The following is a 17,065-nucleotide window of genomic DNA, read 5'->3' on the forward strand; positions in this document are numbered from 1 at the left end:
AGGAGCTGCAGACAAGGCAGGTCTCTCCAAAGCAATAACAAAGTAATGCTAAGAGCCACAGAAGGCCAATTCTTAATCAAAGAGTGTAAGTAAATTACAGACACTAACTGTGAGAAGGCCAAAATTAGTTCCCAATACTAAATTTGGGAATTAAGGTAAACATCATGATCATGGCCAAGAGGTCTGAATTGCGAAAAGAAATGGAACTTCATCTGAGAATGCTCTCCATGTCAATAGAGAGCATCCAAGATGTTAACAGAAGAAAACTGAGCCAAAACAGTAACATTTCAGATTGAAATAGCATAAGCAATCAGTGAAGTTATTAAAAAAATATGTGCAACTGAAAGTCATTGCCATAAAGCTGGTAAATGCAGAAGTAGGTACTACGGGGTCCACTGAAATGCACTTACATAAGCTACGTCCATTTGGTAGTGTAGCACCAGGTGGAGAAGTTAACCTAGGAAACAATTACAGTAGACAAACAAACAACATTAGAATTCCTCAGCCAAGCAAGTGTTACACAACGAAAATAAAACCTTAGAACTTAAATACAAACTTAAAACGTTGCACAATAAACCAGGACTTCAAAATCATTGTGAAACTAAGAGCAGACTTTTTGTCTCTGAAGATTCTGCTTCATGCCCAACGTCGGAATGAGGGCAAAACTGCCAAATTCCAATTATGTGAATCCTCCCAATTATCCAAATATCTCTGATTAATCCCTCCAACATTCCCTCATGCCATGTCCTACTATTAACTCTCCCTTTCTGCTTCAGAACAGGATCTTGATATAGCTCTTGAAAAGCAATTAACATTTAAGCACTTGAAATAAAGCAGGAGACGCAAAGAAAGCTGTTTTGTAGTCACACACTCACAAAAAGAAAATTTAATAAAATTAAGAACTGAATAGGATTATTTTATGCCTGGAGTACTTCAATCGGTAGGGAAGTAATTTCAGGTTCTCTATCAATACTTTTTAAATTAACTTTTCAGAAAATTAACCTCTACTATTCCACAGCTTAAGAAAACAACATATTCCAAATTCTTCTGAAACGTTATTGCCTAAGCAATTGTTCATTCACCTTTAAAAAACTTCACATTTGTTCACCATTGGACATAATGCTACTGAAAGAACAGTAGTGTGGAATAGAAATGAACAAGAACTCGACAGCTATGAGCAGACTGTTAGAAGCAATCTGTCAATACTGCTATTAAAAGCAAGTCACAGAATAGAAAAAAAAAATATGTATTTTTAATCTTTTCCACCCTAAGAAGCACCAAGAACCTTAAAGATGAGTGACCTGCCATGCACAGTGCACACCAGTACTGGACAGGAAGAGGCACCTTGTTCTCAAACTCAAAAGCTACAATGAATTTCATAGGAAAAAAATAAAAAGAGGAGAACTAAATAATAAATGGAATCTGAGCTTGAATTTGACCAAGAGTTCAACATACTACAAACCATTCAACTCAATAGAAGATGTGGGCTTTAGCTATTATTTTCCTACCAAATACATGAAAAGTAAGGGTTTTTGCAAGGCTTTGCAACCATTTTGCAAATTTTTGAAAGCCACATTTAAAAATCTCATGCACATTCAAGATCCCAATTATGTTCTTCTGGACAGATACTTGATGTTTTTCAGACAACAGAACTGAGGAAATGAAACCTGATTACAATTAAAGGCTCAGCAACGAAACCTTGGCAAAGTCTGAAAGACTCAAGATCATTATTAAGCACAGCACTCCAGATTTTAGCCAAACAAAACCAACAAAAGCTCAGATGCATGGAGGAGTCACAGTGCTTTTTGTCTTAAGTAAAAAGAGCACCAGTAACCTGATTAAGTTCCATCTGACACAGTGATCTAAATTCTCCCAACAGCACTATTTTTTTCTCCTAGCATTCCTAATAAATACAGTACAAGTCTATACTTGCTAAAAAAAAAGTCATGAATTTCAAATAAACTCAATTTATTCTGTTTTAAAAGCAAAAAGAAACAGAAAAAAAGAGCAGATCTATTTAAGCTTTACAGAGTTTTTCAAAATATCTCATCCTAGCAGATGACAGCTCTGTAATGAATTACAGTCATTCATATATACAAAGTGTATAGAATTCATATCTAGTCATTCATATATACAAAGTGCAGAGAAGAACATTTGTTATTTGTACACAAAAGTGAAATACCCATCTACAAGATCACTATTAACCAAAAGTTCACTCTCCAGGAACATACAGTCTACATCTCATAATTACCTGTAATTGTGTGAAGAACCTTAGGAACAAAAGACTGGCTTTTAAAACTATAAGGAGTTAGAAAATGAAACAAATTACTTCTATTTTGGAATATAAGTAATTTATTTAGGTCCCTGTAACCAAAAATAGGGAAGGGTGACTTTCTTTCCATTGTCATTTCCTGCCTCTCTTCCCTGTTTGTTGGTAGCTCATCAAAAACACCCTCAAGCTGCAGCTCATTGAAGAAATAAGCGAAGTGCATTATGAATATTGAAAGAATTGAACAAACTCTGTACTCCTCTTCGTATCAAGTTACCTGGACTGTCCAGCTGAGATGCTCCATTCCTCTCGCTGCCCAGTACTGCGTGATTTTGATTTGTCTTTGCACACAGGATCCGCATGTTTTGAGGTACGTTTGGCAGGAGGAGATATGTGGCTATCGCTCAAACTACCATCACTACCTTCATCTTTCTGAAAATGAAGAAGTGTCATTAATTGGCTCATTTATATATCCTTACTAAAAAAAGAAAAGAAAGAAATTAAGCTTTGTAAAATGTAACTGTAATTAATGGAAATAGTCAGACGTTATCAATGATAATTAAAGCAGACATTTGGAGGGTTAAACTTACTTCCCCATCAAACTCTTAGTAACTGGTTTGCACAAAGTATTTACTATGAAAATGTTTCTGGAAACTATGAAAATACTTAATCTGAAACCATCAACTTTTGTATATATATGTCTATATATTTTTTTCCCCTGAACAAGCACTGTGGTTCTCTTTCCCACTGTATTTTGTATATTATACATGACACTGTTACCCTTACTGTATTGTAAAAGAATTAATAGTGAAATAAAAGACTAAGGAAAATTAATACACTTAGAAACAGAGCAGGAATTCATCTTACTGATATTATCTTTGTATTTAAAATGCTGAAACAGTGACATTGTAATCTCCTTGGATGCCATCCAGAGGGATCTGGACAGGCTTGAAAAGTGGACTTGATGAACCCAATGAGGTTCAACAAGGTCAAGTGCAAGGAGTTGTACTTGGGTCAAGACAAACCCAGATAACACGTACAGAATGCAGGAACTCATTCTTTAATCAGATGGCAGTGAGGCCGTGGCACTGGGTGCCCCATCCCTGGAGGCCTTTGAGGCCAGGCTGGATGAGGCCCTGGGCAGCCTGAGTTGGTGGGGGCTTCCAGCCTGCAGCAGAGGTTTGGCAGGGGGTCACCGAGTGCAAGGCCTCCTACTAAAGCAGATGACCTATCATAAGTTGCACAGGCAGGCATCCAGATGGGTCCTGAATACCTCCATAAAAAGAGACTCCACAACCGCACTGAGCAACTGTGCGTCAGAGCTCCATCACCCTCACCATAAAGAAGTTCTTTTGTTTGTTTGTATGAACATCCTATGTACAAGTCTTGGGCCACAGCTCCTTTTCCTATTGCTGCACATGACTGAGAAGAGCCTGGCCTCATCCATTTGCTTCCCACCTCCCTTCAGATATTTATAAACATTAACCAGATCCCTCCTCGGTCCTCTTTTCCCCAGGCTGAACAGATCCAGGTTACTCTGCCTTTCTCATACAGGAGATGCTCCAGGCCCTCCAATATCTTTGTGGCCCTTCACGGGACTCCTTCTAGGAAATCCCTGTCTTTTTTCAACTGGGGAGCCCAGAACCAGACCCAGTCCACACAGTATTCTGAAGTGGCCTCACCAGGATTATGCAGAGCAGGAGGATCACCTCCCTTGACCTGCTGGCCATGCTCTGTTTAACGTGCCCCAGGATACCCCTTGCCTTCCTGGCCACCAGGACACACTGCTTCATAAATTCTGAACTCAGAGATACACTCACAAATCTTGGTTAAAAACCTCATGACCTACTACAACACAGTAACAAGCTTCTGAGTATTATATGCAAGGAGATGATGGTGGAAGTCCAGTTTATTCATCCAGCTTAACTGCAACAACAAACCATTCTGTACTACAAGTAACTCAAATTTCAGATCACAAAAGTATTCAAGAAAAAAGAAAAAATAGAAATGCATTCTCACAACCAGAAGAAAACTATCACAGCACATTTAGAAAGCTGCAAAGCCTAGAGAAAAGCAGATGCAGGGGAGCTGCTCAGTAACAGAGCAGACCCAAAGGAGCTCAGCACCAGTGAACTTGCCAAGCTCCTTTGGTCTTGCCCTGATGTTATCTGACCCACCCAGAAACCAAACCAGCTCACTAAGGCCTCACAAGTTTGCTTTTTTCTTCAGCTGGATTAGTTTCTCCACTGTTTAAAGAGCTGAATTATTTCATTAAAAGATATTAAATTCTAACCACCCATGTTCCTATGTCATTTTAAGTTGTTTTAATCATGGCAGTTGTTTACCTGCTGGTGGAAAAGCAGGATGTTTCTATTATGATTCAATCTTGGAAATCCTTTAACCCTTGTCACAACAAAACAAAATACAACAAAAAGCTGAACAAAAACACGTCCTCTTCTTCCTCATTGCTTCACTTCTTCAGGAAGTGCATCCATTTAACTCAAATACTTATATTATCTCTATTAGAAGACTACAATTAGAAGTTTACACAAAATAGGATTTGGGCTCAAACCCTCAGACTCAGGCAAAGTGACAGAAGAGATAAGAGCTCCCTTTCCCAGGCACAACCCCCCCCTGCACCTCACACAATGACACCCCACAAGCCCTGCCACCCAGCTGCTTTGCATGGCACCCAGCACCCACAGAAGAGTTGCTTTTCACAGTTCTGATAACTGAATAGATTCCATTTGAATATTATATGTATTAGTTCTTACCCATTAACCAGACACAAGCTTATTTGCAGACTTACGTAAGTGCTACATTGCTAAAATGTGTGTCAGTAGGAACTTTCTCTGTGCAATTACCAGAGCAGAATGGAAGCAGAGCTTCAAGGGAAGCCACAGAACCAGTTTCAAACCGGCTAGGCCAGAAAAAGAAAATGAAGCTAAGAGAAAGGAACAAACAAGTAATGAAGCTTCATGAAGGGTTCGTGAGCAGGGAAATTCATAACAGCTATTTTCCTATGCTCCATCTCTACCCCTTCCCATGCAAAAATCTTAACACCTCCCAGGTCTCCCACCAGCACCTTTGTTTGCATTTCTTGCAGTTTCCTGCCTCCAGCCTGGCTGGTGTTCCTTGTTCCCCAGCCATTCCTCCAGGCTATTCAGTGAGAAAAGGCAATGTGGCACTGCAAGCTACTGCCCAGCTTCGTGCACATTGAGCAGCCAACCAGCAGGTAAAACACAACTCCAGCCATCAACCTGGGCACAAATGGTGCTGCTTTGGGTCTCTGCTCGCTACCGAGTCCTAATCCTCACAAAACACATCACAATTGAGTAATGCTGAGATCTCTACTACTATCAGACAAAGGGAGAACCATTTCGCAAATACAAAGCCAGTCCAGAAGGCAGTTAAGCCCAAATATTAACCTAAGTTAGTACACAAACATACAAAATATCCTAACTGAGGTAATGACAAAGCCACAACAGTGAGAAATCAATCAACATTTAACTGTATCAATAAGTCTAGAAATTCCCTTTTCCAATCAACGCCCCATGGAATCAAATCCTACCAAGACTGCATTCAGACTTTTCACCTACCTACAGTAAAACACGGAGATAGAGTTCTCTCAAGTGATGAGCCAAAGGGATGTGCATAAACAAGAAAATAAACTAATCTTAATTTGAAAAGCCTTTCTGAAAGCAGTCTTCCCATCGTTTCCTCCCATTTATAGCAGAAGGGGTTTAATGACTCCACTGCACTCAACTTGCTCTCTCAAGAAACTGGGTCTCAAATCATTTATGTCTTTAATGATTAAAAACAGTACTTCAGTTTCACCCAGGAACTTATTACTTAGTGGTACACACTGTATGTTCAGGGACTGGGAAAAAAAAAAAAAAAGTATGATAAAAGCATCAAACCTAAAAATTAAGAAATTAATTGTGCCACTGTAGAAGTAGGAACCAGCACACTGAATTCAAAGCTCCTAACGAAACACTGGCACTGAAGCAAGCCTGCTCACACGCTGAGAGCAGAGCTGCCATCAGAACTCAGAAAATCTTAATTATGCCAGAAACTGCCTGAAGGTGTACCAACACCATACAGCATCAGTGCCGAGAGAGGTGAAAAAATAATCAGAAAAACCGGCACAATTCTATTCACCTACAACAAGAGACACACAAGTCCAGATGTGATCCAGAACCCAGTATATCATCTCATATGGAAAGCAATCTCACTATAATGGGCTTAGAAGTAACTGAAGTTAAGAAGACAGCACCTACAGTCTACACTGGAGAAACAGTGTCCACTGCCATAGAGTATCCTGAGTTGGAAGGGATCCATAAAGATCACTGAGTCCAGCTCCTCCTCCTCCTTTATGGAGGTCTCCAAAGAGCTCCAGAGCAGAAGCCCTCATGAGCTCACTGAATGGAAGGACTCTGGATCCCCACTGAATAGGATTCCAGATCCCCATTCAATAATTGGAAGGACTCAGGGTCCCAGAAGGACCCTTCCCTTGTATTGGCCCATCTATGGATTCAAGAGTACAATTGAATTTGACAGCCAAAAGAATATTTCAAATGAGTTGTTGAGGTGAGAATCTACAGCAAGCCTTGCACAAGTAGTGGCAAACTCTGGAACATAACTTCACAAAAGCACCTGAATGACAGTAACGATTAACGTAGTAAATCAACCCAAAATCATTAAGTAATAAAACAACTACATCTGCATACTTTTTAATGTTTCCTCTGCATGAAAATGATGGAAAAAACATTTCTCATCCTCTAACGCACAGATCTGTGAATTACACTGCTGCTTCAGTCTGCTCTTCCAAATCACCACTATGCATAAATGTCAACATAATAACCTGATATTCAGAAGACTTCAGTACAATATTTAGAGATAAGTTCTTAAGTTCTGAAGGACCACAAACTGGACATCAGAGAATAACACTAAATTCTCCTTCTCAACCTTTCTGTTTAGAAGTGACTCAACTGATGGAAGCCTTTCAGCAAGACTGGAGTGCATGCCATGGAATTCCTCATCTACAAAGGCTGCTTTTAGGGATATCAGAGAGACCAGTTGGCTAAAGCACTACCACTGATTAATTACCAAGTTATAACACAAAGATTACCTGTAGCGCATTGAAGGTATCATATAGAGGATTACAAATTTGGTTTCAGGGGTGTTTTCGGTGGTGATCTTTTTTAGATGGTTGGTTTTTGTTTGGTTGGATGTTGTTTTGTTTGGATGGTTTGGCTTTGTTTTTTAAATAAATTGAATCTCCTGGCCAGCAGAATATCTATAGGACTCATCTCTCCTCTACCGGTCCGAATATCCAAAAATAATTACAATCCAGAAGTCTTGGTGGCACAGGATGAGTTATCCAACACTGCCATCTTGACGTGCACAGACACAAGGCCATCTCATCCTGGATGAAGCAATGACACAGTAATAAAGCACAACCCCATCTTGCAATTTCATGAAGAAGCATTTGGTTTGCTACAGGTCCAACTGTATTAATACATGAATGGTATGCAGACAGGTTGATTTGAGCTTTCCATTATGGTAAAACTTGCTCTCCTTGCCATGTCTTTCGCAGGTCACACCCTTCCTCTGACTAACTCTCCCACACCCAGAAAGTTACCATGATTGCTCCTGTGGCTTCACAAATCAGACGTGAGTTACAAACCCAGCATCTCAATTCTTTCAAGCTCCTGTAAGTACGTTTTTCTCTTTTCTATCATTTCTTCCCACGTCTAAGACATGAAATTAAGACCAACCAACACTCAGGCTTTCAACTGATTAACAGCATTCCTCTGCACTTTGAAAAATGCACAAGCCATTACAACTCGTTACTCATTTTGCCCTGATGAACAATCAACTCTGAAGTTCACTCTTGTCTTAATTAAAAACAGTGAAATGAGCATAACTAAGAAATCCATTTTAGCTACAGGTTTTCACTTCTGTCTACTAACTTCAGCTCCCTCTTAGCTTTGGATATTTACAAGTAAATTCTCCTCATAGAATCAAAGAATCACCAAGGTTGGAAAAGACCTAAAAGATCATCCAGTCCAACATTCACCTATTACCAATAGCTCCCACTAAACCATGTCCCTCAACACAACATCCAGTCTTTTTTCATCCTCCTTGCTTGACTCTTTAAGTCGACAATGACTTTGGGCATCTCTCAATCTAATTATTCTTATTAACTCTGGCAAAACTGAAACCGGATTTCCCACTTACACCTAACATACTCTGAAATGTATCTTCTGAAAAAACAAAAAAACACCTTGTCAGGTGCCTCTGAATATCAATCATCTGTAATAATATTTTAAAAGTACATGTAAAAAAAAAAATGCCTGCTGAAAATCTAGCATCAGTTCTTTCTTGTAGAAATGGGCTTCCCGTTAAAAAGCATACACACTCTGGGTATTTAATGCTTTTTTCCTTTTTTTTTTTTTTTTTTTTTTTTTTTTTTTTTTTTTTTTTTTTTTTTAATTCCTTTTACATAAAAAGAAAATTGCATTTCCAAAATAAAACCTGTATTCCTGACAACAAAAATCCAATGCAATGATTGCCCCAGTGTAAATCAGTTAAGCCAGTCGCTCATCTTTGCCCTTAGGCAACTGTTCAGTTAACAAATAACTTGCTTTTTCTGCACTTAATCTGTAACATTAATTCATTTCAAACATATGAGAACAAAACAGAGCCTGTCCTGTGATTCTGGACAAGTCACTTGCTCCCTTGTGTATCAGTTCCTGCAAAAGGTAAAATATGTGGATTAAAACATTAACTTAGACAGATCTACTGTCTTTGAACATTCCATTTCTGCATTTAGTTTTCAGTAGATGACACTTAAGTTAGAAGTAGCCATCAAGAATACCACCAACTTCTTCCCAATTCATTCTTCTGAAAGAAACACTTTGTGTATGAGATTTGCTTTCACGATTACAATATATTTCTATTTTATTTCCTAGAACTCTCCAACCCAAGATCTTGAAGAAGTGGGAAAGCTTTTGCTTAAAGAGTTTATAGGGTAAAAACAGAAAGCAAGCCTGCTTGTTTATTGGGTTGTTTATGCTTGCAAACATTCACCCTTCCTGCGGCACCGACCTGCTCACACCCAGGCTGAATCCTGAAAGGAAAAGTCCTTAAAAAAGAGCTTCTGATCCAACACCCAGCAGCTCCTGCAATCCACGGGCTACCTGCGGGTTGATAAGGGAGAGCACTCTGCCAAAGGGGGCTGAGGTTTGTCCCCCTCTCATCACCACTGCCCCTCTCCAAACTCTCCACAACGCATCCCCCTCCTCCCTCTTGCGCCTCCCCCAAAACAGGTGTGAAATTGGGAATTTCCAGCTGATAATCAGGGCAAGGGGAGCAGGAGGGAGTGGGTTAGATTTCAGCTGGACCAGCAACCTGATCCTGATGCAGCTGATCAGATGGCCAGACAAGCATTAATACTGGCAAGTCTGCTCCTTTTCGGAACTGCAGAGCAAGCAGCTCGCACCACGTGAAGTCATGCACCTTCAGATAAGCAAGTCTATTGAGATGAGCTCTCTGTCTGCTGCAGTTTTTGGGGTTTGCACTTCATCCAGGAGTTCTTCTAGAACACATCAGAAGTTTTATATACCATCTATCTGCCTAATTTAACAGCAAAGGAGTACTAAAAGCAAGGCATTTTTACTCAGAACCACTTCCATGAGTTTCTAGGTATTAACAAACACCTTAAAAGCAGAAATATTTATGTAAACATTTATTGAATGCTTACAATTCAGATGTGGAAAAAAACAAAGCATTCAAACTATTTATTTTTCCCCTCCAATTCTTAGTCTTCAAAAATCCATCTTTTCCCTCCCCCCCCCCCCCCCCCATCAACCCTATCTGAAAAGCTTTGGAATACTACAAAGCCTAAATAAAGGAAGATAAGAACCTGAATGAGGATAACAAGCAGGAGGACGGGGAGATCTCCCTTAGGACAGAGGTTTCCCCCAAAGTTTGGACACAGCCATGTAATCAAGCCATTAAACTGAGCAAGGAAGTGTCCATAGCAAGTGAAGGTATAGCAACAGAAAGGTATCCTGCTAGGTTTAAAAGTACATGGGAGTCAGGATGCTTGTGGATCTCAATCTACAATGCACTTAACGACACTATCTCAAAAGTAAAACCAAATTACAACCTTGCAAAATTGCACTATGAAATCTTCAAATTCATGTCTTGAAATTTGAAATCAAGATGAAAACAACATTCAAGGCCTGAAAGGCAACGTCAGAGGAATAACAGAAAGTAGTTGTTAAACATTTCAAATGAGGGGTTGCAGAAACATGGCTACAAATGCTGATGTGCTCCTCCACGTGGGCAGAGAGAAGAGCTTCTTCATTTTGGGTGGGGTTTTTTTTTTGTTTTTTTTTTTTTTTTTTTTTTTTTTTTTTTTTTTATTGCTTGCTCATTTAACTTCAAGAAATGGACTGGATGCTGGAGAAATGCAAAGAGCCCATCTTCCAAATTATGGAAGTGCCCAAACCAAAGCATCTGCTTTGAGTGCTGTCAAGCAGAAACCAGAAACACAAAAATATGAAAATTCAGGATAGGCTACAAAAGCTGCTCAGGAGCTCTGGACAACCTAGAGCTGTGTATTTCTGGTAGGAGCACTAAAGCTGCATCACACAATCCAAGTTCAACTGGAGCTGAAGCTGTCAGAGCACACACATTCTCAGTTCAAAACCAAAAGGCTGACAGGAGATCACACCTTGATCTCACAACTGGGTCAGAAGAGTTTCCGTGTCTACCTAGCAAGAAATTGAACTTATTAGGAACAGAACCCAAGAAAGCATAAATGCAAAATAACACTTGAACAATTTAAAGCAAAAGTCATGGTTAAAATAAGCCAACAAAGCTAATGAAAGCAGTATTTCATGAATAAACTCAGACAAAAATTGTTGAGAAAAAGCAGCAAAGCATGAAGATTAGGACAGGAGCAGGACAAGGGGAAATGGTTTGAAGTTGAGGGAGGGAAGACTGAGGTTGGATATGAAGTGGAAGTCCTTTATTATGAGAGTGGTGAGGTGCTGGAACAGCTGCCCAGAAAGGCTGTGATGCCCCGTCCATCCCTGGAGGTGTTCAAGGCCAGGTTGGATGGGGCCCTGGGCAGCCTGGGCTGCTATGAAGTGTGGAGGTTGGTGGCCCTGTGTGTGGCTGGGGATTGGAGCTTCATGATCCTTGAGGTCCCTTCCAATCCAACCATTCTGTTATTCCATGATGATTCTATGGAGAGTACAGAACTAAAGAAAATTACAGGATGAAAAAGGACGGCAAGACAGTTCCCTTTGCAGTAAGTGGGTTTATGAGTGATATTATCCCCATTCAAAGTAATATATTACACCTCAAATATGCAGTAAACAACGAGCATCATTTAAATCGTCACAGCAGCGATGCAAGAGCAATGAAAGTTTCATGCTACCAATTTCTACTTGCAGAATGCTTTGGTTTGGGAATGGTTTTCTGCATCAAACTGTAAAAACATTTAAAGCACCACTAGAACAGAATGAAAACTTTGCCACACGTAGCAAACACTCAATAATTTAGGACAGGATACGCAAAACTTTATCACATCTAAGTGAAACTGCAGGGGAATGTAGGTGATCACAACGTAATTACCTGAGCTAATTATCTCACATAACCCCAGGCTGTATGCCACTCTTGCAAAACTGTCACGGGATCTCTCCCGACAACTGGTTAAGCTTCCTGCCTCAAGTTTTAAAGGAGAGATAGCAACCTGAGCAGCAGCTTCTGCCAACATTACTTTTGATCAAACCCAACATTCAGAGCGAGCAGCCGAACATCAACACACTCTGAGTGTTCCTTGGTGCTGTTACCTGCTGCAATAGTCCTTGTATTGCTTCCTTGTCAGGCCCTCTAACACTACGATGGCAAAGATGGTTTGGAATGACGTATGACTGCTCCTCAAACAAACTGTGTGTCCTCGGGAGGTGCCATGAACTTGCTCACACTGCCTGGATAACGCAGACAGGACACACACGAAGAACTTTCACTCAGAGCAGCCATTTGGAAGCACAGAACTTTTAAATGCTGATTATAGAGAATTTGGACAGAAACTTGGACACGGATCACTCCTGACAATTACTCACTTCCCCGCTGCTCACAGTGTGTTAATATCACACTAGCAAGGAACAGACCGCACGATCCGTTACAGATCACTGACTTTCTCCTGGTACATCCCAGAAGAGCAAGGGATCACTAAAATCAAACAACTGCTTTTTCACCACACTGCTAAGATGAGTTTAGTTGGAAACTTGCCTTAAACTGAAGTTATACTCAGCAATTTCAACTGACTGTATCTCAGGACATAATTCAGAGAGCTGTAGAAGCATTGAGTCCCCTCAGCACTTTTATTAACTGCAAGCTCTTAGCCATAACACAATCAAATCTATTTTAAAATCTAAGTATTTAAGAGGAGCTTCTGTCCCTGAAGAGCTCTACATGCAGGGGGTCAGCAACAGCAATTTCCCCTAGGGATGAAGGAAACCCCAAGTTTTACAAAGAGTTTTATTCTAAGTCCATTCCTGACTACCCAGAACACAGTAAGATACTCTGCAAAGGAGCCACTGAGAAAACAATAATCTGCATCAAGCTCTTTCACAATGAAAAGTTTTATTTTTGGGAAGCTCTAAGGCTTACGTTTAAAGCTAGAATTCTAAAACAAGACCGAGATATTACAGGAAGAGACACAGAAATATAAGAGCACAGAAATGCTGCTTAGCTTTATACTTGACCACTCTGCAGCTCTTTCTGTCAGTCCCCAGCCTGTGCTTGTTCCTATTAGCAATTAAGTACAATGGAGAGCTCTATGTTGCGACTGAGCAAGCTGAACGATGCTGGCAGCGCTACTTTTAGATGGGATCACGTGTCACAATTAACACAGAGCCCTCAAGTAGCTCTTAAGGCACTGCTAATGCTTTCTTGACTAATTAAATTAAGTTAATCTCCTATACATTTCTACAGTGTCTAACTAATACACTGACATGGCTTCAAAGTGTTCATTTCTCAAGAAATCCCCTTTCTCAATGAGCACTTTTTGGTTTTGTATGTTGAGAAAAATCATTACCACTGCCAAATAAATATTGCCAGCATCATCACAACCCAACATCTGAAAACACCAGACATAAGTAAGCCTAGACTAAATGTAACCACTTATGGTCATAATATCCTCAAGTCTTTCCCTGTTTGAATTAAGTTCCCTGAATTTACAAGCACTGCTTTACGATTCTGTTTCTGAAAACTGTGGAAGACTTTGGTGCATTTCTCTTGTCAGAATGCTTTACTCAAGCCATAAGACATTCCATAGCACTGGAAAGAAAAACAAATATGTCATTTACACGAAGAGAGAATAGCAACTTCTGTAAGGACAGCTTAACTTACTGTTACATAAATGAAGGATGGAAACAGGGATGAAAACATAGCCCAATTTTTCCTCTTTGTGCCTTCCTCAATGGCACTGCTATGCCATCATTTCAGAGAACAAACTTCCTGGCTCCCTGATCCCTAAATCAGTGAGGGATTCTGTTAATTTTCACCTTGCTGCTGCTCAGTGGACACACATGTATTCACCTCAATCACTGCCCAGAACTCAAAACAGTTTACTTTTCAAATACTGATGTCATTGCTTTGTCTGAGATGGGAAAATACTACAGAGGGAATATAGAGAATACGATAAAGGTTTTCTGTGGAAATAATCCATCACAGTCTAAATACGTATTGCTTCCACGTTAAGATCCAAAAACATGCACACTACTGATAAGCAGTTTGACACGGTATGGAACCTGAAGAAATTCCAACTCACATCTTCTATCCAAGGCTTGGGAAAGGAGGGATTCCGAGTACCCTGGTACATGTGTGGAGAGAAAAACAAAAAGAAACCACAAGGAAATAAGGAGAAAGGAAATAGATCTATAATGCTGCAGTACCTGGTCTAATTGGCATTTCACAGGATGCCATTAGATTACTAACTCAATTTCTCTAACAAGGAACAAATAGATCATCTGTTAAAAAACACTCCAAAAGGGAATTACAAGGACTGCCACCAGTGGGCATTTCACTATGAATTCAAGTCCAAACCTCCTCTGCGGAGGAAAATTAAGTCATGGTGCAAATCAGCATCACGACGTCTCTGCCAGAGCTCCCAGCTCGAGCTGCCCATTAACCCAAATAACTGCCGTAGCAAGGCTGGTTTCTGACATTACAACTAAAAGATCTTAAAAGGACACACTGTTCCAGTCAACTTCGAGAAAATACACAGCAACTGCACAAAAACAACCCCAGCGCAAAGCACAGCCTCCCTATCTGTCTGCTGACAGTCACTTCCAAAAAGCAAAGGCTTTGTCTTCCTACTGCTGCACTTACTCACGCTGTACTCACTGAAATCCTCCTTTGGCATCATTTCAAGGAGATTCGGGAGCGCAGAAACACGCTGCAGCACTGACAAACGCTTAGATTTGAAGAATAAAAAACTGTTGGACAGAGATCACTCAAAAATATGATGGGATATATACATGTGTGTGTATATGTAACAGAATTTACAAAGGGAAGAAGGAAAAACAAAAAATAAACTTATTCTTGGTAGCTTTTGCTCATTTTTGGTGAATGTATATCAATTTTAAAAAGTTATCTACCTCAAACACATCACATTTGATGTGAAGTAAAACCAGCCCGTGTCAGCATGCCAAAACGTTTGCTTAACTTCAGAAGAAATGCTCCTTAGAAGAATAGGGTGCACCCTGTCATGCATTTATGAAAAAATATTGCCATCAAATCAATAATCCCCTTTCTTTAGAGCATGAAAATCACACAGCGTATACATTTTAATAATTTGCAGTACAAAACGCCGTTCGTAGATGAAAAAGAAGAGGAAAGAAGCCCAACCTATTTACTTAGCAGCTGCAAACTCCCTGCTAAATAAGCCAGTGAGAGTTACACCAAACTCTGCCTTGCAAACCACAAGACCCACGATACAAATAAACAGAAACTGCACATGAGAACAAGCAGAACGGCTCTGTGCAGCCACGTCCTCCATCCCCACGAGCCCAATGAAGCCACACAGAGTAAGGGCCACTGAGAACAAGTAAGGTGTGTGAAGAGGAGAAACGTGAAGTACAAGAGAACGGAAAGAGTTCTCATAAGGACTCTGACCGTGATTTTATTATTTTCAAACAAAAGATATGGGGAAGAGGCTTTCCAGTGATTCCAGCTGTCATCTTCCTCATCTGCCTCTGGCTGCTGCTGGTTTCTGTTTGTCTGATTAACGTTTTCCTCAGCACAGGGCAGGACGTGGTCAGTTGGTGCACGACCGTGAAACAACCAGACCCTCCATTTTCACTTCTGTATTTAATGAGTCTCTCACAACACACAGCTCTGAAAATAGGTACGTGGGTAAGCGAGCTATAATCGTTAGCCTAAGTCCTCAAGCACCTGGAAAAAACCTCGTATGTCATAAAAAGAACAGCGCTGTCAACAGATCTGCTTGGAGACACCAAGGCAAAACCAAGGGGCTTCGGAATTCTCCCTTCCAGTTAGTTAACCAAACGTTAGCTGCTAGAACCTGTCTATGGAATTCATCCGCCACCGGACCACAGTAAAGGTATTATCAGTTACGTTGAGAAAGCATTCGACTTAATCCCGACACAACCGCGTCCTCCCCGCCCCACTGCGAGCGGGGCGTCCCACCGACAGGACAGCTTCCCCAAACGCCAGAGTTTTACCTCACGAGCCTCTGCGAGCCCTCGCTTCAAACGAACTGAGGTCATTTAGGGATTAAAAAAAAAAAAAAAAAAAAAAAAAGCGAGGAGGGAGGGACGATCGCGAAGTTGCGGCCGGCGCGGCTCCCAACTTTTGTCTGGCGGCGGCGCAGAGCCGCTCCCGGCCGCAGGGGGCGCTCGGCCCGCAGCGCGGCTCCCTCCCGCCGTGCCGGCCCTGCCTCGGCGCCGCGGCCCCGCCGCAACTTCGCCTCCCGTGTCCTCGGCCGCCCCCTGACCCCGTCAGGGGCCGCCCGCTCGGCAGCCTCCCCACGACGTGTGTCCCCCCCTCCCTGCCCCCCCACACGCGGCGCCGCGTCCCCGCACGCCCCGCCGTCCCTCCGCTCGGCCCGGCACCGTCTCGGAGCCGCCCCCCCCCCCGCCCGCGACAGCGGCGCTGTCCCCAGCGGTTCACCGGCCAAGGCCCTGCCGCCGTCTCCGCCGCCGTCGCGGTCCCCCGCCCCCAATTCCCTACTCCCCGTACGTCGTCCGCTGCCCGCTCCCCGCCGCCAGCCCTCACCCGCGCCGCCGCCGTCTCTTCCAGCCCGGCCGCATCTGCCTTGGTGCCCCTTTTGGAAGAGCGGGTCCGGGACGAGATGAAATGGCTGCCGGCTCCGGCCGCCGCGGCCGCTGCTTTGCCCAGGGGGCGCAAGGAGCTCTTCCTGGTGTTCACCATGGCCCCGGGGAGGGGGTCGCGGGGGGCCCCGCCGCCGCCGCCGCCGCCGCCGCTGCTGCCGCCGCCGCCGCCGCCGGCGCGGAGGGAGGAAGGAGGGCGGACAGGCGAGGGCTCGGGAAGGGAGGGGAAGGGAAGGGGAGGGGGAAGAAGGAGAAGAAGTCCTTCGGGGACGCCGCTCCGCCGGGCAGAACCACAAGACGGAACCGCGCCGACTCCTCCCGCCGCTGCCGCCGCCTCCTCGGCTCAGCCCCGCGCTAGCCGGCCGCCATTACTGCCCCTTCTCCCTTTCTCTCCTCGCCGCGCCGCCACCCCCGC

General features: G+C 42.4%; 1 protein-coding gene across 3 annotated transcripts in view; it reads right to left on the reverse strand.

Moving 5' to 3' along the window:
* The window catches only part of ATAD2B (ATPase family AAA domain containing 2B), a gene marked incomplete at both ends in the record, with an annotated part of 69,346 nt that extends 52,596 nt beyond the window's left edge, over positions 1 to 16,750 (reverse strand). For 2 of the 3 annotated variants that reach the window (XM_079550789.1, XM_079550788.1), the window contains 3 exons: positions 411 to 457; positions 2,547 to 2,701; positions 16,595 to 16,750. In XM_079550789.1, coding sequence (XP_079406915.1) covers positions 411 to 457; positions 2,547 to 2,701; positions 16,595 to 16,750 — 358 coding nt within the window. Of the gene's footprint in view, positions 1 to 410; positions 458 to 2,546; positions 2,702 to 16,558 lie in introns of all 3 variants that reach the window. The other variant, XM_079550787.1, reaches the window with a different exon arrangement.
* Positions 16,751 to 17,065: the final 315 nt, after the last annotated feature.

This window comes from Tetrao urogallus (genome assembly GCF_951394365.1).
Source record: "Tetrao urogallus genome assembly, chromosome: 2".
Lineage (NCBI taxonomy): Eukaryota > Metazoa > Chordata > Aves > Galliformes > Phasianidae > Tetrao > Tetrao urogallus.